This window comes from Heterodontus francisci, chromosome 5, assembly GCF_036365525.1.
Source record: "Heterodontus francisci isolate sHetFra1 chromosome 5, sHetFra1.hap1, whole genome shotgun sequence".
NCBI lineage: Eukaryota > Metazoa > Chordata > Chondrichthyes > Heterodontiformes > Heterodontidae > Heterodontus > Heterodontus francisci.
This window is the reverse complement of record NC_090375.1, coordinates 174,095,781-174,120,410: the sequence shown is the minus strand read 5'-3', so window position 1 is coordinate 174,120,410 and position 24,630 is coordinate 174,095,781. Positions and strand designations below refer to the sequence as shown.

Genomic DNA, 24,630 nt, shown 5'->3' with positions numbered 1-24,630 from the left:
TTTGGACAAAATTTGCTAAACAATCCTCAGTGTGCTAAGAATTACGCTGACAACCAATTTAAGATTGTCAGTCGGGCTCGCAGTCAGGCGCATTTACACGTACTGGAAGCTACATATATTAATACAGGGCCCTGTTCTGTGCAGACAGAAAGAACATGTACACACATTGTGCCTGTTTCAGCTAAACAAAATAAGTGACAGCCATTCGCTGGTTCACTCCTCAGGGCAATGCCTTGACCAATCAGAGTCAAGCTGCCTGATTTAAATGTTTAAATTTCAAACAAAGCTTGGCAGTTAACTGTCTGTCACTGTAAATTGTGCATTCTCCATGGCAACGCTGCTACCAGTCAGAGTTCACTTACCAACCAATCAGCAGTCTCTTCTCATACAGTATAAAGCTGTTGTTTTCCCTTACATTGGCATTCTTCCTGATGAGTGCAAGGGGAAAAGCTTCAACGACATGTCTCTATTTTCAGCAATACTCAAGATTTTACATCCATTAAAATCAATAGATGGAAAATTACTGGTGGGGGTGCGGTCATGGGTGAGGAGGAGCATGGGTTTGGGTGCATGCTCAAGTTCCTGTATGTGCTCCCTGCAGGCAAACTCTACATCAAGAGCAGGAATTCATACAATTACCAAAAGACATAAATTTCCCTGTTGCTTACAAGGTGGCAATATATAACAATAACGGAGTGTCAATGGACAACACAGAGTATGCACAGGGCAATCGCAGATGTCATCATTGCGTCTGACCATACGCCAGCTAACCAGTATGGATCCGTGCATGTGCGCGTCAATGTCATCCAAGTAATGACGTCAGACGTAGTGACGTCTGAGTGTTGCTTCACCCCTCAATGGTTGCAACTGCCACCTCCATCCCCTCCAACTGTACCCTGCTCCCTCCTGTGATCACCACCTCAATCACTGCCTCTCTTCCCCGCTCCCTCTGTGATCACCACCTCAATCACTGCCTCTCTTCCCCGCTCCCTCTGTGATCACCACCTCAATCACTGCCTCTCTTCCCCGCTCCCTCCCGTGATCACCACCTCAATCACCGCCTCTCTTCACCGCTCCCTCCCGTGATCACCATCTCAATCACTGCCTCTCTTCACCTCTCCCTCCTGTGATCATCACCTCAATCACCGCCTCTCTTCCCCGCTCCCTCCCGTGATCACCACCTCAATCACCGCCTCTATTCCCTGCTCCCTCCCGTGATCACCACCTCAATCACCGCCTCTATTCCCTGCTCCCTCCTGTGATCATCACCTCAATCACCGCCTCTCTTCCTCCCTCCCTCCCATGATCACCACCTCAATCACTGCCTCTCTTCACCTCTCCCACCCGTGATCACCACCTCAATCACTGCCTCTCTTCACCTCTCCCTCCTGTGATCATCACCTCAATCACCGCCTCTCTTCCCCGCTCCCTCCTGTGATCATCACCTCAATCACCACCTCTCTTCCCCGCTCCCTCCTGTGATCACTGCCTCAATCACCACTTCTCTTCACTGCTCCCTCCCATTGTTCTCTTTCTTGCGCAGCTGCTCGAGAATGCTCCTGCCTGCTTGCCACTCTATCCCGCCGCTCCCGGCTCTTAACCACTTCATCCTGCCACTCCCAACTCTTTGCCGCTCCATCCCGCCGCTTGCTTCCCACCTCGCTGCTCACACCGTGCTCACTTCCCCCGACTCCCGCCGCTTCTACTGACGACAAGAGGGGAGTGAGCATTGGGAGGGCATGGCGAGCAGAGGGAATGGGAGAGAATGGTGGCATGGAACTGTGAGCAGGCTGAAGCCGCAGGAGGGAATGGCGAGCAGTCTGAAGCGGCGTGTGGGAGCGGTGAGAAGGCGGGTGTGGGAGGGAGCGGGGAAGGGAAGTGACGATCGCGGGAAACTGAATGCGGCAATTGCAGTAATTGCGGGAAGGAGTGGGGAACAGAAGGGGCGATCATGAGAGGAAGCGGGGCTCTGTGGAGGTGGCAATCACAGTTATTGAGGGTGAGGGGGTTTGGGTTCAATTTGTTTATTACTGACAGCTGCCTGAGACGTCGCAGACAGTGACGTTTCTGTCATTGAGGCTGCATTTGCACATGTGCCAGTACTGCGCCACCTAGTGGTTGCAGTGTCAGCAAACCCAGCCTCACAATAAAGTTTTGGTTTTTAGCTCTTGGCCCTGACGCAAAATAGGTAGTCGCAAATTGGTTGATACATGCCACCTGACTTTCCCTTCTATTGCTTTCAGTGGAAAGACAAATTAGGTGGGCTGTACAGTGGGGGACCAACATTTTAGCACCTGCTTTCCCCACTACTGAAAGTTAAAATCAGCCCTTAAATGTTTTGATTTCTCCCTGAATAAGTATTCTCATTGCTTATTGAGAAATGAGAAGTTATGTATTTAATAGGAAACCTGAAACTTCAGATAATTAAATGCATAGCATAACATTGAATTGCTTAGTGCACCAAGAGGGAATTTGAGCTCATCTAATTAATTTTAATAGATGCAAAATCATGGGGAGCATACACACAAATTTCCAACATGCATTCTCAGTGGGCAAAGCTTTGCACCAGAAGTGCACATTCATAAATGTTGTTGTCAAAAAATAATGTTTAATAGCAAATTTTGGGGGAAATGAATGAACATAAATGCGATTCTTCTCTCTAGGTGATGGCATTGGCTGGGGGCCGGGACAAGTTGCTCCACAATCTGTTGTCTTCAGAAGTTGCAACTGAAGTGCAAAAATATGCAAAAGCGCGTATAGAAAGACAATGGCTGCCAATGTTCCTGTCGACACCAGAGTTTGCTGAGCGTCACCATATACGGGTACGGTAATCCTGCAGTTGAACAACCTGTTGTACCAGGCTGTGCAGTTGACACTGAATGTAAAGCAGTGTTATCTGTATACCTTATATTGAAAATATGAACTAGACCTTTACTGCTTTACGTCAAACACTTGTGTCAGAAATGCATTGTTGGAATAACTAAGGTTAACTATGTTTGTGAACATTTATTCATTAATGTCACATGAATATATTTGAATATTTTTAACAAAAATTATGTAGTTGTGGCAAATAATACATACAACGTGGGACATTTTGGGAGAAAGAACACAGAATGGAATTGTAACCTGAACTGCAAAACTCTCCATTGAATAGAGGAATAGAACGATCATGAGGTTCAGATACACAGATATATAAAAGCAGGATTGCAAGAAAAAAAAAAGAAAATGGGATTATATTATTTTGACCTCAGTAGAGACTGCTAAGTTTAAAACAAGAGATATGAACTGCCTTGTGACCGATTAACGAATCACACAAGATTTCACATTTTGAGACTTTTACTATAACAACATTAACTAAACAGTACTTAATAGGTAGTTAATGCACTAAATTACAGAGAAAGGCATTTCTCATTAACTTATCAACACACTGGAAAATCCCACACCACACTTACATGTTATTTACATGTTACACAGTGTTCTCAACAAAAAAGTATCCTTGCAGTTCAAAGTCCCAAACTCCTCCCAGCCACAATGGGTAGGATCTTCTAGTGTCCTTCTCAAAGCCAACGTCTTCTTCACTCACTTCTTCCGAGCACATTTGACTGGACTTCCACTGATAAGGCAATCTTTGGTGACCCCATTGGTTTTTTCCTCCTTCTCAAATCTCGAACCTTTGAACTGAGTTCAAATCTTAGCAGCCTTTTGCTGTATCAGTGATCTTCAGAAACAGCCCACTGCTCTCTCTTTCTCTCTCTCCCTCTCTCCTTAGGCTACCCCACTGACTGCTGGACTTTGTTTCTTCCTTTAGGCCCTCCAAACCTAGGAAAATCCCTTGAATTTATCCAGGTCAAAGCCAATAGTCATCTGCCTTTGACAATTCTCAAAGACCATGGACTGAATTTTACGAGCACGCTGCCAATCACGGCGGTGCACTTTGATGATGGCGGTCTGCCCGCGCAGATCACCTGATACTACCATGGACCAAAAACTGTAGACTGTTGAAGTTGAATCAATCACCACCACCTTCTCAAGGGCAATTAGGGATGGGCAATAAATGCTGGCATAACCAGCGACACCCACATCCCCCAAATGAATAAAAAAAAATTGCAGCATTAAAAAATCAATTAGATAAACAAAGTAAAGTATTAAAGAGTGCAGGGAAATAGGACAATAGTCAAAGGGGTAGATTTTAACTTTGTGATTGGTAAAACGGGCGAATTGTCTTTGTCAATCGCAAAAGCTTCCACTCTTTAAACGTGCAACTGGTTTATGATCACAGGAGATGCATCATGCATGTTTGCGCACGTTTCCCAGGGAGCTGTCATGACTCCTACATTTTGAGGAACTTCCAGCTTCCAGCAGTTTTCGAGGAACCAGCCGAAGTGGACGGATGAATCCTGGATGACAAGGGTTACCCCCTTTGTATATGGTTGATGACACCAGTACGTCATCCCCAAAGCGCAGCTGATGAGAGGTACAATGCTGCACATGTATCCACCAGAGCCATCATTGAACACACCATTGGCATGCTGAAAATGTGATTCCGTTGCCTTGACCAGTCTGGAGGGGCTCTTCGGTATGCACCACAGAGGGTGTCATGAATCATTGTTGTCTGCTGTGCCTTGCACAACCTTGCAGTTAGACACGGCAACATTCTGTAGGCGGAGGAACACCAGTCCTCCTCAGATGAGGATGACAATGAAGAGGGTGAGGAGGAGGACAACAATGACAACGATGCTGTCATCGATATAAGGGCCATGGAGAGACATGCAAAGGACCTCAGGGAGAACCTCATTTATGCACGTTTCAGCCAACAATAAGCCACATCATCAAGGAACATTGGGAGGAGAAACATAACAATTCCCCACAAAAACTCCCTTTTGCATGACGTCTTTTTCATCTATGTGATCTTAACGAAGCATTGCTGCACTTTCATGTGATTGGCGTTTGAAATCATCTATGGGCTATGATGAATGTGGCTACACACCAGTGCAAGCGGCTTTAAGTTGTGACTGTAGAAAACAAAAGTAAGGCATGACAGTATTGGAAAAAGTTAATAATCTTCAATAGGAAAACAGCCATTTTTGAAGAGTGAAGGCTCAAATTCCAATGAGATACGAATGCTGGATATTTCCTGAATATGGTTTGCAAACATCATTGTGTTCCTGCCATAGGCCTCCAAAAAACTTCTTTGTGTCCATCTGTAGCCAAGCAAAACGTTAACGAGAGGGTATCAAATTTTGCAGAAATAAAAGTGTTTTAATACATCTTTGCAATCGTGAACATTTCTACATCTCCATCTCCACTCGCCCTGCCTCCCTCCTCTCTTGTGATCTCTGAAGCCTCCTCCTCAGGCGTGGTCAGCAGCCTGATATCAGGGACCCTCCTCCCGTCTTAGCATGCTCACGCTGGTTGTGGCTTCTTTTATTTTGTAACAGAGCAGATTTAATGACATAGCAAATGATGCATCACAACCATTGCATTACATGCATCAACATCACTCATTCTGCATTGGCTTTTGCACGACACATCCAATCACATAAATACTGCCAATATTCATCATTTACTGAATGGCACCAGGACTGCTCATGCATTCCACTGCATTTTCTTGCATACCCGCTGCCTTAAAGACATGGAGCCGTGGAAGAAAATAATGGAGCTGCTTTGCCAGGAACACTTACCCTCTCCATTCTGAGCAAGTCATTGATTTGCTTGTGGCACTGCACCTATGTTCTAAGAGTTACCCCACGATTTGAGAACTCCTCTGCTACCTCAATCCAGGCTGCCTTGGTGAGGCGGGAGGGTCTTCCCACTCCATCTGCAGGGAAGTGGACCTCCTGCCTTTCCCTGACAGCCTGGAGGAGAACCTGCAGGGAGGCATCACTGAACCGTGGGGCAGGATGCTGCCTGCTGGCTGCCATGTCATTTAATTTGGTTGTAGGGAAAAAAAGATATGAAGTTGGTGGTGACTTTCATAAAATAAGGAAGGCAAAAATATTTTGATTTAAATAAGAATGTTTTATATCTGTGATGATCATGGTGCTTTGGGGCATTTACAGCGGGTTACACCAATGAGAGGTCGCCCCCCACCCCCACACCATGATCCCACATGTTCCCCGTGCCCGTCACTGCATGGCTAATTTAAATACAAAATTGCGTGGGAAATGGGATTTGCGGCGGGAACAGAAGTTACGACAACTTCCGGTCCTGCCATCGGGAACGCCAGGGCACTCATAAGATTTCACCCTATATCTCTCTTGATTTAGATTTCCATTGACTTCAAATTCGGGATTTGCTATCAACCGTTTTACACCATTGCACAATATCAAGTCTAACTCTGTGGCGGAAGCGTTAGCACTGCAGCAGGCATAATGGCCTCTTCTCACCAAGATTTCTATGATGACAGAGGCTTGTTCTTTTTAATATGAAATTATATATTTGCTAGGATGGGGCCTGTTAGTACAGATATTGGAACATTATTCATTTTCACATCAACTAACACTCTAAGATTAATAAAAACACAGCTAAATGCAGAGTAAAGCTGCCTGACGATGTACCATAACTCCAACCTCTGAAGGGCATTTCTTTCGGCACCAGTGTGACATTTCCACTTCCTGAAGCAGCCATCAGAGTAAGATTTTCAATTTAATGACGTTTAATGTGTAACCTTTGGTGCTTTGGACTCCACTAGGAACTGAATAAAACCTAAGCTTAGTATCCTTTCATCTGTACGTTTAAAAATATCTTTTGTAATTATTATCCTACATAGAATCATATTGCACAGGAGGTCTCATTCAGCCCATCGCGTTTGTGGTAACTCTTTGAAAGCGCTATCTAATTAATCCCACTCCCATGCTCTTTCCGCATAACCCTGCAAATTTTTCCTTTTCAAGTATATATCCAATTCCCTTTTGCACGTATGAATTTGTGGAAAAGAAAACACAAGTTGAATACATTGAAATGTTGAGGAGAATATATTTGACCTCTCAAGGGCATCTATTCATCATTTAATCCTGAAGTTTTGTATGTTGGTGCCTTTTCTCCAGGTAAAATTGCAAGATGTGGTAGAGGACCAGATGTTACAAAAGAGTAGGAAGAAACGAGATGTAATGAAGGTGAGAACTTGCACTTCAAATGCTTTATTTTGGCAGTTCAAGTGAATCATTATTATATTTGTATTATTAGTCTTTAGAAATGGTAAGAATTTGAGATGCAGATTGAACATCCAATAAGGTAAATAGAGTTTCATTTTTGCCAAATAATATGACTTTTTCTCATGGAAAACAATGATTGATACTGGGAATGAAAGATCTACAAACATATACAATTGATGGGCAGGAAAAGGACCAGCTTGGGAAATTAATATTTATTAGTTTAAGGTCAAGCTATTCAGTACTTCTATTAAAATGGGTCAAAATGGAGGAGTGTTTTTCTTTTATTTGTTTTTGATGGAGTGAGAAAATCAAAAGGGGGAATTTTAACTTGGGTGAGGGTTAGGGTTTGGGTGCGATTGAGGGCTGAAATCCTGGAATAATGCGAGTGTGTCAGGAAGCTGGCTTCAACTCACTGACTTCGGCATTTTACATACATACGAACATACGAATTAGGAGCAGGAGTAGGCCACTCGGCCCCTCGAGCCTGCTCTGCCATTCAACAAGATCATGGCTGATCTGATTATAACCTCAATTCACATTCCCGCCTACCCCCAATAACCTTTCACCCCCTTGCTTATCAAGAATCTATCTACCTCTGCCTTAAAAATACTCAAAGACTCTGCTTCCACTGCCTTTTGAGGAAGAGAGTTCCAAAGACTCACGACCCTCTGAGAGAAAAAATTTCTCCTCATCTCTGTCTTAAATGGGCGACCCCTTATTTTTAAACAGTGACCCCTAGTTCTAGATTCTCCCACAAGGGGAAATATCCTTTCCACATCTACCATGACAAGACCCTTCAGGATCTTATATATTTCAATCAAGTCGCCTCTTACTCTTCTAAATTCCAGCAGATACAAGCCTAGCCTGTCCAACTTTTCCTCATAAGACAACCCACCCATTCAGCCTAGTAAACCTTCTCTGAACTGCTTCCAGTGCATTTACATCCTTCCTTTCTCCAGTGTGTTAGGCTGCATGCCAGCAATCCCATTGGGAGAGGTGGCTTGTCTATTTCAATATGTTAATCGCTCAGTTAGAGCAATATTGATGGGGGCTTTGCAGTTGAATTGTGGGTTCATGGGATTCCCTGGCTTCCTGGAACTCATCAGTGAAAGCAAGGCGAAAAGACAGCAGCAACTGAAGGGGCTGAAGATATGACAGGGAAATAAGTACTCAGTACCAACAACTGCTCTCCAACCTGCTTGTTAATTAAGTTCTGATGAAAGGTCATTGACCTGAAATGGTAACTCTCTTTCTCTCTCCACAGATATTACCTGACCTGCTGAGTAGTTCCAGCATTTTCTATTTTAATCTCAGATTTCCAACTTCCGCAATATTTTGCTTTTGAGTTGATGAAGTCGATGGGTTAAGAAGCCACTGACAGACTCACTTCATATATTTCCGGGTTTCCCACACGTTATCATGACTCCCACGGCCAGACAATGCCAACATGTTTGCACATTAATATTCAGCCCAAAGTTTCAGTTTAGAATGAATCTTTATTTATAATTTCCTTCATAGGGATATATCCACCTGGCTTCTAATGTGAGTGAGAAAGTTAGTGTGAATGAAAAGCAGCTTTGCATTTTACATTCATACCAAGTTTTCTGCTCACATTATTGACCAGAGGAAAATATGCCCTATATCATGCATCTATATAAAGAAAATTATAAAAGAAATGAAGGAGAAGCAGAGTTAAAAGCTCCTAGTTGGTCTTCAGTGACATACAATTGCAACAGATGCAGGGCTTCATCACGTAACAAATTTCTGTACTTTTTTTCATATGACTTTAGATAAACAGAGTCATGTGAATTAAAAGATTGGCTTTGGACTAATTATATCTTTAAAAGAACTTCTTTGGTCTGAATTTTATGGGCCCCCTTGGGAAGGAATAGAGGCAGAGTGCCCGTTGCCTGCACAAAGCCTTCCAATTTAGTCCAAGGCAGGGAAGGCTGAGGACAGCCTTCCTGCCCCAGGCCAATTGAGGCCCTTAATTAAGGGCCTCGTCCCACCTTTGCCTAAATTTAATAGAAAGTGTAGGGACCCGCCACCATGGGGAGACACCATTAGGTAAAACCTGGTGGCCCCCTAGTGGGGTCAGGGTGTTCTCTCTTTTGGGGGCAATCCAGGGTCCCCAGTCGCCCCCACACTGCTCCCAGTGGTGCTGCCGCTACTGCAGAGATGCCCGCCTTCCGATTGGCCGGCAGCTCTTGGAAGCGGGAGCTTGTCCCTTAAAGGGATGGCATCCTCAACAGCGGGCAATTAATTGCCTGCCCACCATGGAATTACAATGTGGGTTCGACGGAGGGCCGAGGGGGTCTCCCCCAATCTTCCAGCTTGTTGCCTAGATCCCTGTCGCAAGAATAAAATTCAGCCCTTTATCTCTGAACTTTGCTTGTGGGTTAGAAGTACTGCATGGATGAACTTCTAGCCAATAACGTTTCATAAGTTATTTTGATTCATCACTGTATTTTTATTTTTGTCATAAACCTTTGCCAAAATAAAGTATTACCAAGAGCTCCTTACATATAGTAAGGAGAAAAATTGTAGCATGTCATGACTGTCCTCCCAGTAAGGGCTACAGATCAAGGTCACCACTGGTTTTTTTGCTAAATTGTAACTTTGTTGCACTCGTTGATGTAATGACATTTGAAAACTGCTCAGAAATACCTGTTGGGAGAGAGATACTGTTTTAATGTTTGGGACTAAGATGGTTCATTTCTTCCCACCACTCCTCATTGGTGAAGGAGATATACTGTTTGTCTCATAGTTCACCAAGGTCCCAGATGCCCTGTTGCCCTCATTACAAAGTCATCTTCTCGCACTTCCAGCAACTTGGTGGGAAAAAACTTTTTTAAGCTGAAGGGTGCAGGAGTAAGTTTAACTAGCAGGGCATGGCGTGAAATGCCTTGCGGCAGCAAATTCTGGCCATAATTTAGACTGAAAATAATGGAATACTATCCACATCTATCTCACTTCCAAATACCTGGACAGGCTCAAACCAAGGCCTCAACATCAGCAGGTTTCAATGATAAAGTATTTGTGTTTTACAAGTGGTCCTGTATAGTATGACTCCGAAATGCTTACTTTATGAAAGAATACGTCCTCTTATGGAATACTGGCTTTACAACTGGGGAAGAGTTGTCAATGACAATGCTGAAGAAAGCAGTGATGTAAGTTGCGAACACGTTAAAATAGGCTAAACTGTTAATTTCTTTACACTGTAGCAATCAGAAAAAGATTATGGCCCTGAAATTGTAGGTAGGTGAACCCGAATCGTCTCTCTTATACTCTTAACTCTAAAGTCCAACCTGAACCGTCAGGGTGGAGAAGATGGTTAAGGCTCACAACTCAGTACACTTGGTATTCTGTTAACAGTTTATTGTACACCGATAACTTACAAACATCAGTACCCTGCTCCCTTCAAGTTAAATCAATATTCACAAATGCTGTCCCTCAATTTCCAAACCCACTCTGTCAATCACTCAGAGGTGTACGTTCCCACCTGTGCAGATGATCAACTCCTCCCATGGTTATCCTTGCAAATCGCTGCTCCTCTCCCTAAACACACATTTCTCATAGTACGAAAATCACACCCGTGACAATGATTGACGCAAGCCCCTCCCACTTTTGATTGTAACTTCTTAAATCTTGCAACAATTCCACAACCTGTGTTTGTGGATAGCCCATGAATATATGAAGGTGTTTCGATGGGGAACATTGTGACTTATCAGCATCAACAGATTGGTGAATGAATTTCGCCCTGATGGAACAGTTTTTGGGATTAGCATTTCCAAGGGATGTGAGTATCCACACTGGAACCCATAGCTTGTTAGCTTGTAAGTGCTATTTACAGTTTGGTCACAGGGGTTCAAAGGTTGAGATAAGTAACTTAAACCTGGATAGATGCATACCATTGTGTAGTCTGATTGCATCAGCCATCTCTTGTCTAGTATATTCACTTCACAAGAACACAGAACACAAGAAATAGGTGCAGAAGTAGACCATATGGCCCATTGAGCCTGCTCCACCATTCAGTACGATCATGGCTGATCTTGGGCTTCAATTCATTATAACTATGATTCATTTCAATTCCCAGCTTGTTTTTTTTTCAAAAGTTGAATTACAAAGTCTTGTGGGATCCTGGGATGTGAAATTTGGCCAATTTCTGACAATTGTCCATTACAAATGGTCTTTTTGCAGGACCGTCACGAACTTTAAATATTGGCTCCCCTTAAGTTGAATGGGTTCTTGTTAAGGACCAGCTTCATGACTAAGGGGGGAAATGGGGAGGGAGTGGTGGGGCCTAGTTTTGTAGCCGGATAACTTGGAAGAACAGATTACCCTCCGTTCCTGTCGAAATTAATGACTGGACCTGATGACCCATTTTGAAATCCATTTCCTGGCTGCAGCCAGCCAGATTGAGAGACTGTTTGACTGTCGAGGAGTGGGTAGGCCTGCGACACCAGGCCACAGGCTGGGGATCGGAAAGGAAGGAGGGAACGATTAGGGATCGGGGGTGACAATGATGGGGAGGTGGTGGGGGAGATCGGGTGTTATTGGGGTGGGGGGGGGGATCATTGATGGGGAGGGGAAGCCAGAGAGATCCAGGGAGGATGGAAGAAGATTATGGAAGGGGCTAGAGTGATCACGGGGACCAGGAGGAGATTGCAGACCGTGGAGAACATTGGAAGGGCAGCAGATCTTAGTTGGGCTTTGAGGGGGAAGCATCCTGCTCATCCTGGATCACAAGCAGTCCTGGGTAAGCATTTACCCGTTCCATGCAGCAGTCCTCACCTCCCTTCAGCTGCCAGGTTCCCAAAAGCCAGGAAACCTGATCGGCCTGCATTAAAGTTAGGAGAAAGATCAAATCTGAGGCATGCATACCTCACTAAAATTTCTTTGAAAGACCGGCACAGACTCTATGGACCAACTGCCCTTCTTCTGTAGTACTATGTCCATGATTCTATGGAATGAGTGACTTGCCTCCTGGGAGCAGGTTGGTTGCCTGTTACCTCTCTATCCCACCTCCGTGTGAAGTGGGCAGGTTTGCGGCAGGTTGGGTTCAGGTTTGAGTTTTTTCTATTTTTACCTCCCACCCGACACAAACCCACCCGTATCTGTGGGTTAAATTTCCCGCCTTATATTTCACATATTGAACGCTAACTGTCACTTGAAATTAGAAAGAATAGGGATGGCATTAAATGTCCAAAACTTCAGAGCTCTGTTCATTTTATGGAGTTCTGATGCTGAAAATTCAAATCTCCTGGCTGCAATCTCATCTCTTTAAAGCCACCATACCGCTTCCTTCATCAAATGTTGTTAAGCGAATGTTTCCATTGGGCCTTGACAAGGAAGCACACTGTCAGCCCAATGTTTTCAATACTTCTATTCTCTTCTAATGGCTTGTGAAGTTGTGGATGATGTAAGTGATTGTGAAAATTTATATTTCCAACAGAATATAGATAACAAATGGACTGCCTCATCAAAAGAAATTATTGCTTTCCGTAAAGCTTTGTTAAATCCAGTAACAGCTCTCCAATTTCGGAAGTATGTATCGACGAAGGGAGAATTGATGGAGAATAATGTGCTATTTTGGCTTGAGGTTCAAAAATACAAGGTAAATAAAATACAGGATAATGAGTCTGATTAAAAAGTTAAATAATTCAGAACTGCTTTCAAATATTTAACTGACATAACATTACTCTAACAAAGATTGCCATTGAAAAAAATTATGCGTGTGTGTGTGCGCATACACACACAATTGTGCATATGAGTTTATGCATGTATGCACCTTTTTGTTATCTGCATCCATCTGACACAGAAGAGAATACAGACCCCCTTTCTGTGCTTCTTTTTCCTTCAGGACTTATGCCATTCTCATGCAAGTGACGAAACCATTCAGAATAAGATCACTGTCATCATTAATTGTTTCATCAATTCCAGCATCCCACCACCTTTGCAGATCGACATTCCACCAGAATATGCATCTACAATTATTGATCAGAGAGAAGAGCTGGGTCCTTATATCTTCAGAGAAGCACAGGTATGTGAGGAAAGGAATGTGATGGAGCTCGGTAAGATGACTGAGTAGCATTCTGGGAGCAATGTGGATATTACCCATGGTAGGTCATGATGAGAAATCCATCCATATGTTAAGTTGCTTGCATAATGCTTGTTCAACCCCCTAGCTTACTGAGGACAGAACTCCAGCATGTCCAGTTTTAAAGCAATACTTGTCAGGGAGTGTTTGGGTATTGATGCTAATCAGTTACAATGGGAAATTATTTTACTTGCGCGATGTAGATAAATTACATAGCAAAATAGGACACAACTTACATAGTATTACAAAGTATTTAAAGCATAGTAATAGGTCTTTTGGCTCAACAGGCCCATGCCGGTGTTTATGCTCTATATCAGCCTCCTCCCCACTTCTTCATCTAATCCAGTCAACATATTCTTCTATCCCTTTCTCACCCATGTGTTTATCCAGCTTCCCCTTAAATACTTCTATGCTAGTCACTTCAGCTACTCCTTGTGGTAACAAATTCCTCATTCTGACACTCTCTGCGAAGAGAGCTTTCTCCTGAATTCCTTATTGGGATTCATTAAAGATTATCTTATATCTATGGACACTAGTTTTGGACAGCCCTACAAGTGGTAATTTCTTCTGTACATATACCCTATCAAACCCTTTCTAAAGACCTCTATCAGACCACCCCTCAGACTTGTCTTTTCTAGAGACTGAGCCCCAGCCTGATATGTGTAACCTCTCAGTTCTGGTATCATCCTACTAAATACTTTTCTCATTTTCTCTAGTGCCTTCATATTCTTTTTTATATGGGGATCTGAAATGTTCAAGGTACTCCTGGCATGGTCTAACCAAGGTTCTATACAAGTTTAACATAACTTCTCTGTTTTTCAATTCTATTCCTCTAGAAATTAACCCCAGTGCATTGTTTGCTTTTTTCATAGCTTTATTCAACTGTGTCACTACTTTTAATGATTTGTGTATCTGTGCCCTGAGATCCCTCAGTTCCTCTACCACATTTAGGTACTTATTTTTCAAGGAGCATGTGGCCTCCTTATTCTCCCTACCAAAATCTACCACCTCATACTTATCGATATTGAGATTAATTTGCCAATTACATGACTATTCTGAAAGTTTATTAATGCCGTCCTATATTTTGTCATAGTCCTCCTCTGTATTAACTATGTCACCCAATTTGTTGTTGTCTGCAAATTTTGAAATCATACTTCCAGTTAAGAGTCCAAATTATATAAATTGTGGAACACCACTTCCCACCTTTTGCCATTCTGCGTAACTACCCTTAAGCTTTATGGTTTTCTGATTTGTAACCAGCTTGCTATCCATTCTGCTACTTGTCCCCTGACTCCACATATTCTGACCTTAGTCATGAGTCTACTATGCAGTACCTTATTGAAGGCCTTTTGAAAATCCAAATGTATTATGTCTACTACTCACGTCAACCCTTTCTAGCACTTCCTCAAAGAATTCAGTAAGGTTGGCATAATGTTCATTGAGAAGTCTAGCTGCTAATCTAAAATTTGAAATGTATATGTGAGTCTGTTTGTTGAAAATATCTAGTTTACAAAAGTTCTAATGTTTCACTCCACAGATGGCAGTTTTTGATATTCTCTTCAAACTGTGGCCAGAATTTTCTGACTTCCGACATAGAGTCGCTGTTGAAAGCATCCAGCTAAGCTTAGAGAGGAAAAGCATAGACGAACAAGAAATGATACCAAGTAAAAAAACAGACAAGCACTTACCTGAGTCAATGGAGGTAAATTAAACCACAAAAAATAAGTGGGTTTGAGTCGGGTCGGATGTTAAAATTTTAGAAATCACTAACTGGACCCCAACCCATTTTTAATGGAGACAAGACAGGGTGGTGGGCAGAAAACCCATTCCAAGGAGGTGGATTGGCAAGTTCAATATTATAAAGAGGCTACTTGCTTTATATTTAACCTGATTTTAAAGTTTAACCCTGGCTGTCTGGGTTTCCTGAACCTCAGGAAACCTGGCAGCTAAAGGGAGACAAGGACTGCTCATGGAAAGGTATTTATACTGAGATTTACTGCTCGTGGGCCAAGAGGAGCCAGAATGCTTCCACCAGATACACCATCAGACCTCACCACCCACCACCCCACCCCCATCAATCCAAAGACGCCCCTGCGATTGGACGTCCCTGCGACTCGACATCCCGGGATCAGAGATCAAACACCTTCCCCTGTCCCCTGCATCGGAGATGAGACCCTCCCCCACCATGGGACCAAGGATTGGACTCTGATCACGACCAAGAATCCCCACAAATCAGACCCTCACGGTACCCAACCACCCTCCAAAGATCAATGATCATCCCACATCTCAATATTTGGACATACCCTCCCCCAAGCGATTGGCAACTAGCACCTCCTCAAGATCTTGATCACCCCACCAACCCCCCCTCCCTCCCCCTCACTACTCCCACTAACCCAGATGCAGGCTGTCTACTTGCTCCTGGCCTGCAACCTCCTCTGGTGGTGCTGATAGGAAACCAAGCCTGTCAATTAGGCTGACTTCTGGCGGAATAAAAGAAGACGCTGTTATGGAATTAGAACTCCAAAGCACAGAGGGAAAACTAGACTTATGGGTTTCTCAAACAAAATTCCTCCTCCCCCCCCCCCCCCCACCCCCCACATCCCCCCTATCACAACCAGTTCTCAAATTTACTGCAGTAAATATTGGGAAAGATATTTCAGAATAATGCACTTATTCTTTTTGGATATTTTTCCTAAGTATTTTTGTGTAACATTTAGGCGTTTGAACATTCAAAGCATACTATTTGATATGTTCACATATGAATTGAATAACAGTATCAATACAATGTAAGAGCACATTATGATGCAGCACTGACTCACAGCACTATGGATTTCAGCACCCATTCTGATATGTTCTGCTCTACACCACATTGTGCAGCATGGCACTGGGGAAAGGCCAGGCACCTTCTCACAGAGATGAGGAAAAGCTTAGAGTATTTTCTTCACTACACTCTTCAGAGGCTAAGTACCTAACAACAGTACCTGGGATGCGAGCTTCCATCTCATCTTTTAAATTGGGGAATTTATGAGCATAGAAAACAAAGGAAAACAGAACTTGTGTAGCCTTACTAGAGGAAAACATGCCCCATCCAAGAAATTAATTGTCCATTTCAATTTTCTTAAATTGATTAAATCTCAGTATAAATACATGTCATTGCCTAAAGGTTGCAGTGTGTGTAACCCAGTGGCATAGTAATGAGAGGCAGTGTTTGAATGTTGGGATTTAATTGGTAACTGTACCCTTATTGTTGTTTCTCCCTTGGCACTTAAAGTTGAGACACAATAGATAAATAATGGGTCACAGAAATTAAACTCAGAATGATGCTTTCAAAAATGTCAGGGCACAGGACAAATGGACACAGGTTTAGGGTTGTAATTTTTTTCTTTATACAGAGAGTGACTAGCTTGCCAGAATGTATATATGAAACCAGCCTGCTTGCCTCAATTAAGAAGGAGATAAATAGGGAAAAAATAGGTTTGTTCTATTTCTCCATCTATATCTTGTCCCTCGGCCACATAATCAGGAAACACATCAGGTTCCCCTGTACATTGACGACAAGCAAATCACCCTCACCACCGCCTCTCTTGACCTCTCCACTGTCACTGATTTGCAAGTCTGATATCCAGTATTGGATGAACAGAAATTTCCTACAGCTAAATATTGGGAAGACCAAACCCATTGTCCTCGGCCCTTGCCACAAATTTTGTTTCTCAGCCACTGATTCCGTTCCTCTCCCAGGTAATTGCCTACGGCTGAACCAGACTGTTCACAATCTTGGTGTTGTATTTGACACTGAGATAATTTTCTGACCACATATCCACCTCATCACAAGACCAGTTTTTTTCATACGGGAAACTAGGGGTGGGCAACATCGGCGACACTCTCCTCCTGAGAGTGCATATTAAAATAACCCCAAGTAAAATTAGCAGGGATTCATTATCAGGCACCTTCATATGCCTTCCGGTAGTTAGCTTAAGAATGGCTGTGTTTAAAGGCTGGGAATAAATTGCAGACCCATTTCCACTCACTATTTGGACAGAGGAACTTTGAGTGACGGGAGGGTAACATATGGGTAACATATATAAATGACAGCTAGGAAGATACAAGTGGGAATCTGATTTAAATTTAACAGTCACTGGCCTGGTTTCCCTTGACTCAGGAAACCCAGCAGTGAAATGGAGGTGGGGACTACCGGCTCAGAAAGTTAAATGTCCCTTACAGCACTTCTTGTGGGTCAGGAGATGCAGGAGTCCACCCGTCCCTCTCTCTCAGTTTATTGTATATTTTGTTGCTGTATGTTACTGTAGCTGCTGACTTTTATCAATTTACTTTTTCACTCCTGTCCGTATAAAGTGACTCACTCAAAATGACTGGTTGGTTTTATTTTACAGAGGGCTCACAGTGTGAAAACTAAAGGTATCATTCAGCCATCTTCTCTCGATACTGGTAGCAAGTCCAGTGGAAGTCAACTATCTTTAAAGGGTGGAAGTGATAAACGAACGCAGGATCAGCGTGAAACAAAGTCAGGAAATTCTGGAACCACTCAGCAGGTCAGGCAGCACCTTTGGAGAGAGAAACAACATTAAAGGGCCCAATATGTACGGGGAGGTGCAGGGAAAATCTGAGCAGGGACTCGGCCTTATTATGATTTTTTTCCCTCCGTTTCCTGCCAAATTGAGAGGCTGTCCAGCTGCCGGAAGGGAAAACCAGCAGCAAGAAACCGCAGACAGGGACGCATTGGGAGGGTCCTTGGAAGTTGACAGGGAGAGATCGGGGGTTGGTAGATAGGGGGGAGGGGGAAGGACGGGAGCACTCTTGCGGCACATGACCCACAAGGAGTGCTGTAAGAGACACTTAACTTTCTGAGCCGGTAGTCCCCACCTCCATTTCACTTCTGGGTTTCCTGAGCCGAGGGAAATCTGACAGTTAAATTTAAATCAGGCTCCCACTTGCACTGTGCGAGTCTGATTTAAATATGTTAAATGAGGTATTCCACCTTTCTGAGATGGAACTCTTGCACAGTACGTTACCCCCAGCCATAAAAATGCAGATGCAGCAGTTTGGAGACACATTCCCAGTTTTTAGATTTTTAACCCCTACCCAACCCTGCCCCGCCTCTTATGGAAGGGTTAATATTGAGGCCAACTTTTCAGGTAGATGACCTCTCATCAGAAGTGAAAGAATTCTTCAAGGAGAACCAAGTCAAATACAATAAGTTGAGAAGGAAAGTGAAGAGGAAAATAAGTCTGGCAAAGAGAGAACGTGAGAGTAGAATGGCAGTCAACATAAAAGGAAACCCAAAAATCTTCTATCAGCATGTAAATAGTAAGCTGGTAGTAAGAGACGGGATAGGGCCTATTAGGGACAAAAAAGGTGATATATGCTTAGAGGTGCAGGGCAAGGCTATAATACTTAATGAGTACTTTGTATCAATGTTTATTAAGGAAGAGGATGCTGACAAAATCTCGGTAGTAACGGAGATGGTAGAGGTAATGGATGGGGTGAAAATTGAGAGGCAGGAGGTAATGGAAAGGCTGGTTATACTTAGAGTCGATAAGTCGCCTGGTTCAGATGGTTTGCATCCAAGGTTGCTGAAGGAAGTGGGGGTGGAGATAGCAGAAGGGTTTACTATAATCTTCCAATCTTCCCTAGATACAGGGGAGGTGCCAGAGGATTGGAGAATGGCAAATGCAAAACCCTCATTCAAGAAAGGGTGTAAGGGCATTCCTAGTAACTATAGGCCAGTCAGTTTAACACCAGTGGTGGGTAAGGTTTTAGAAACAATAATCAGGGGGAAAAATCATCAAGTACTTGGAGAGCTTTGAATTAATTAAGGAGATCCAACATGGATTTGTGAAAGGAAGAATGTGCTTGACCAATCTAATTAAATATTTTGATGAAGTAACAGAGAAGGTTGATGAAGGGAAAGCAATGGATGTTGTCTATTTAGATTTTAAGAGAGTGTTTCACAAACCACCACATAAAAGGCTGGTTAACAAAATTGAGGCTCATGGAATAGGAAGGCCAGTATCAGTTTGGATTTTAAAAAATGGCTTAAGGACAGAAAAGAGCGAGTCATGATAAGTAGTTATTTTTCAGACTGGAGGATGGTAGACAGTGGTGTTCCCCAAGGGTTAATGCTAGGACCACTGCTTTTTTTGATATATAAAAATAAATTATTTGGGTATTGGAATAGAGAGTAACATTTAAAAATTTGCCACTGATACCAAACTTGGAGATGTGGTAAATAGTGAAGATGATACAAATCGGCTGCAACAGGACATAGATAGGCTAGCAGAATGGGCAGACAAGTGGCAAATGGAATTTAATACTGACAAGAGTGAGGTGATGCATTTTGACAGAAGGAATAGGGAGAGGCAATATATACTTAAGGACAATTCTAAAGTGTGTGCAGGTACAGAGGGACCTGGGGGTGCATGTACACAGATCTTTGAAGGTTGCAGGACATATTCAGAGTGTGGTTAGCAAAGCATATGGGATCTTGGGCTCCATAACTAGAAATATTGAGTACAAAAGCAAAGACGTTACGCTGAACCTTTATAAATCTCTGGTTCAGTCACAACTAGAGTACTGCATCCAGTTCTGGTCACCACTCTTTCGGAAGGATGTGAGGGTCCTTGAGAGGATGCAGAGGACATTTAACAAAATGGTTCCTTGGATAAGGGATTTTAGCTACCTGGTTAGGGTGGAGAAGCTGAGGTTCTTCTGTTTGGAGCAAAGGAGTTCGAGGGGAGATTTGATAGAGGTGTACAAGATTATCACAGGCTTAGATAAGGTAGACAAAATAAAACTGTTAACTGATGGTACAAGGACTAGGGGACACAGATTTAAGGTTTTAGGCAAGAGATGCAGGGGGAATGTGAGGAAGAACTTTTTTATGCAGTGAGTGGTAATGACCTGGAACTCACTGCCTATGAGGGCATTGGAAGCAGGGATGATCAATGATTTCAAAAGGAAATTGGATGGGCACTTGAAGGAAATAAACTTGCAGGGATATGGGGTAGAGCAGGATATGGGACTGACTGGATTGCTCTACAGAGAGCCAGCATAGACTCGATGGGCTGAATGGTCTCCTGTGCTGTAAATGACTCTATGACTCTATTTAACAGCTTTTAAGCAAGCCCAGAGCCAGAGAAAAAGATGTGTGGGGGCAATGGAAGGAAAGAACAAAGGGAAAGGCCTGTGATCGGGTGAAGGACGGGTGTGATTAAATGACAAAACAGATGATGGTGCAAGGAAAAAGGGATGGTAATGAGACAAGCAAAGAAATAAAAGATGGGTCCAGTGAAGCTGTAAATGATTAGAGCAGAACCATTACCGGCACCTGCTATTTATAAAAATGGGACCAGAGGTTGTGATCTAAAGTTGTTAAAGTCAATGTTGAGACCAGAAGGCTGTAAAATTCCTAACTGAAAGATGAGATGCTGTTCCGCTAGCTTATGTAGAGCTTCACTGGAACAATGTAGGAGGCCAAGAACAGAGAGGTCAGAGTGGGAGTGGGGCAGAGACTTAAAGCAGCAAGCGATTGGATGCTTAGGGTTATGCATGCGGAATAAGTGGAGGTGCTCAGTAAAACGATTCCACGGGTCTGTGTTTTGTCTTCCCAACGTAGAGGATACTGTATTGCGAATAGCGAATGCGGTATAATAAACTGAAAGAAATACAAGTAAATTGTTATTTCACCTGGAGGGTGTGTTTGGGGCCCTGGACAGTGGGAAGGGCGGAGGTAAAAAGGCAGGATCAGTATGTAGGTCATGGGGCACTGTTTGTCTGTGTTTGAGATAAGGCGTTAATGATGCTATTTTATGCAGCTCAGTTGCCTGAATATGAAAAGGAAAAGCCAATCCTTTAGTGTGTAGTTGATCTTGGAGTTCAAGCAAGTGGATGTGTGATATCCTGGGTGTAACCATGATGGCTTTATTTTAAGGCAGTCCAATATGCCAACATTATATGAAGATGCAGGCAGATTGGACAGGTGCTGCTGAACCAAGTTACAAATACAGCGTTTGTCAAAGACATGAGATGGCCATATAACTTAGAGCTAGAAAAAATCTGTCTAACCTTAAATTGGGAGTCTTGCTTAGGCTCAAAAACATGTTTCTCCTCTTCTCTCATGACCTTGAGCATGGGAGAGAACGTTAACTGAGTACACCACCTCCTGCCATGCTCATTGCACATTCTGGCAGAGAGCAGGTGTCGCCTCAGCCTCAAACATGATTACCTTCCTCTGCTGCACCTCTTCTAGAAGATCCAAGGTGTCTTCATTAAAGATGAAACTTCTTGCCCTTGGAGATTTGCTACAGCCAAAAAATGCACTAGCTTTCAGTGGGAGTTGTTCTTCAGACATTGTGCTTTTAAAAAATGCATAGGGAGCCAAGTCTAATCAACCATTCTTGAGGTCAACTGCAACTCTTGTTAGGTGAAATCCTGCAGGAGTGCAGCAGCTCTAACATCATTTCAGCAGGATCGTGGAATGGGTTCTATAACTTTAGGTAGGGTAAATTAATTTTCTAAAAAAAAGCAAAAGCTTCAGTCACTTTAACGATAAGGGAAACTCATTGGCCCAGATATTTCCTGAGGCATGGGGTTTCGGAGCACTGGGCAGGAGTTATGGTTGGGAAACAAAAACCATGGAGTTTTAACTGCAGAAGTTTTTTTTTCCCCCAGCTTCCCCACATGACAGCCAGCCTGATTGACAGGCTTGGCAACTTGTTGAGTGCAGAAGGGTGTGGGGGAGATTGCGGGTGATTGAGGGAGGAATGTGAGTACAACATGGTGGGAGTGTTGGTGATTGTGGTGGGGGCAGATGACAGGGAAATCATGGAGATGAGGGGGTTCACAGTGTTAGCCTGTTGTGTCTAGTTGTGTCTCTTTGCTTCTGCGTATCGTTCTACATGTAAATAAATCTATTGGTTTAGCTTGTACACATTAGTACGGTGATATTTTCTGCTCATCAGTGAAGATACAAGGTTGCAGTGGACAACTCATGTAATTTATTGTGTACTATATGCCACAACTAAAAATAATTATTAGACCTGTGGCATGCCCTCCCACTCATGGTAGAAAGACACAGGTTTCAGTTCATAGCAGATTTGAACTGCCAATAGAAATTGCCTTTATGCTATGAACAAAGAATAAGCTCTTCAAAAATACCTGAACTGCAACACACACTTTTAGAATGTTTAGTTACTAAGTTTTATCATTTCATTTTTCTTTAAATTTTCTTAGCAGGGTTCCAGGCAATCAAGCCAAAAGGTAAGAAATAATGAAACTATCTCCTCATTACAAGAGCATTTCCAGCATTTTCTGATTTTATTTCTATCTCCTTATTGCCTTGATTTGTTTTCTGGCCATCTGATTATTGTTGTGCCACAAAATGTGATTGCGTAGCACCCGTACCTTTGGCACTACAGGTGTTGTTTTGGGTCCAAAATGGCATCCACACCGTGCATTCACACTTGTGGTGCAGACTGTGCCATATGGTATGTTGGGTAGGTTGTTAGCACTAGGAGTATACACCAGAAGTATGCAGAGTAGACAAATCATGATGTTACTCTGTGTAACATTGATTTGACTCTGGCAGTGTTATTTTTCACCTCAACACTCTAATTAATGTTCTCTCTTAACCTCGCAAAGCTGAATATGCATTCAGCAGTAAGAAGGACCACCCGCCCCCACTGCACCCCCCACACCACACCCCCACCAGCACTATTTAAAGGGGTCATCAACCACTTTCAGATTAATTGCTGATTGATTTCTACTGCCTGTTGCTGAGTTAATAGAAGTCTTTGGAAGTTGCTAGTTGAAGGTGTTAAAGTCTACAGGGAGTGGTGTGGCACGTGGTGAAGGCCTTGGTTCTGACTTCAAGGATTCTGCTCAGATCACTTGTTCCCAGTCATGGGAGCTGTAGTTTCTGTCCCCCATAGCCTGCAGCATGACGGGGACAATAAGCAGAGCTGACACAGAGGAGGACACCTGCTCGATCAGGGAGGAGGAGGGAGGAAGGGATCTCAGCAGGAGGCCATATCCACCCAGTGTCTTCAGGGAGCAACTTTCCAACCACAACCTAAGTGAGGAACAGTGTGTACAATGTTTCCACGTCAATAAGGAGATCATTGAAATCTTCCACCAATTACAGGCAGAACTGACATCTTAAAGCAGGGCAAGGATGGCATTGCCAGTGGTTGCAAAGGCAACCATGACCATGAACCTCTTCACGTCGGGCTCCTTCTGGATTTGAGCAGGTGATGTCTCCAACATGTTACAGTTCGCCATCCACAGTTGTATAAGAGAGATCCCTGGTGCTCTGTATGTAAAGAAAGGGGAATACATTGCATCCTCTTTTTCCAAAGAGAAGCAGGCAGAGCGAGCAAGCAGTTTTGCCAGGATAGCAGGCTTCCCCATGGAGCAGGGTGTCATTGACTGCACACATGTCATTTTGCAGGTGTTGCATGTAAGTTCAGTGATGTCCTTCAACTGAAAGGAATTCCACTCCCTCAGTCTCCAGCTGGTGTGTGACCATACTCAATGCATCATGTAGGTCAATGCCAGGTATCCCGGCAGAAGTCATTATGCCTTTACTCTGCACCAGGTTGCCGCACCATCAGCATTTGAGCCATCACAAGAAACCAGAAGATGGCTACTGGGTGACAAGGGCTATCCGCTACTATCTGGCTCATGACTCCAGTGCATAACCCATGCACACGTAGGCAGCATGTATAGAATGTTGCTACACGAAATGGCAGCAAACAGACCATTGTTAGTGCTTAAGCAATGCTTCCACTGACTGGACTGCTCTTGATGAGCTGTGCAGTACTCGCCAGAATGTGTGTCACAATTTGTCATTGCCTGCTGTATCTTGCATGGCATTGCCATCATGAGGACACAGCCTTTGCCATCAGGGATACAGCAAGCAGCTGAGGAGGAGGAGCATGAGAAAGGGATAAGGCAACCAATGCATCCCCTTTCCAGCCAGGCTGTCCATGATTGCCTCATCTGAGTATGGTTCCAGTGAACATACCCGAAGTCCCCATTCTACAATCGTCACACACCTGACCGTCCCTCTATCATTGACCATCACAGCGTCCCCTTCGTCAAAATGTTGAAATAAAAACCACCACGAAACAAACATTCCAAACCAACTTTATCAATAAAACCATCCAATATTGCATTACAAAAGTCAACTAATTACCCTTGTGCATTTCCTTAGTGGCTGTTTTCCACGTGCCTTTGCCTGTCCTAGTGTTCGTATGCAGTATACCCCAGTGGCCGCAGCATGGCTGGTGGGAGGCTGCTGAGACTGCAGATGGCCTTGCAGGACAACCTCATGCAGCTCTGACCCTAGAAGGCCCAGTT

General features: G+C 43.5%; 1 protein-coding gene across 1 annotated transcript in view; it reads left to right on the top strand.

The window, feature by feature from the left end:
- Positions 1-24,630, top strand: part of LOC137370296 (regulator of G-protein signaling 22-like) — a 163,844-nt gene that overhangs the window by 118,269 nt on the left and 20,945 nt on the right. The window contains exons 20-26 of the mRNA XM_068032675.1: positions 2,664-2,822; positions 7,047-7,115; positions 12,610-12,771; positions 13,018-13,197; positions 14,792-14,956; positions 17,646-17,804; positions 22,504-22,530. Coding sequence (XP_067888776.1) covers positions 2,664-2,822; positions 7,047-7,115; positions 12,610-12,771; positions 13,018-13,197; positions 14,792-14,956; positions 17,646-17,804; positions 22,504-22,530 — 921 coding nt within the window. The remainder of the gene's footprint in view (positions 1-2,663; positions 2,823-7,046; positions 7,116-12,609; positions 12,772-13,017; positions 13,198-14,791; positions 14,957-17,645; positions 17,805-22,503; positions 22,531-24,630) is intronic.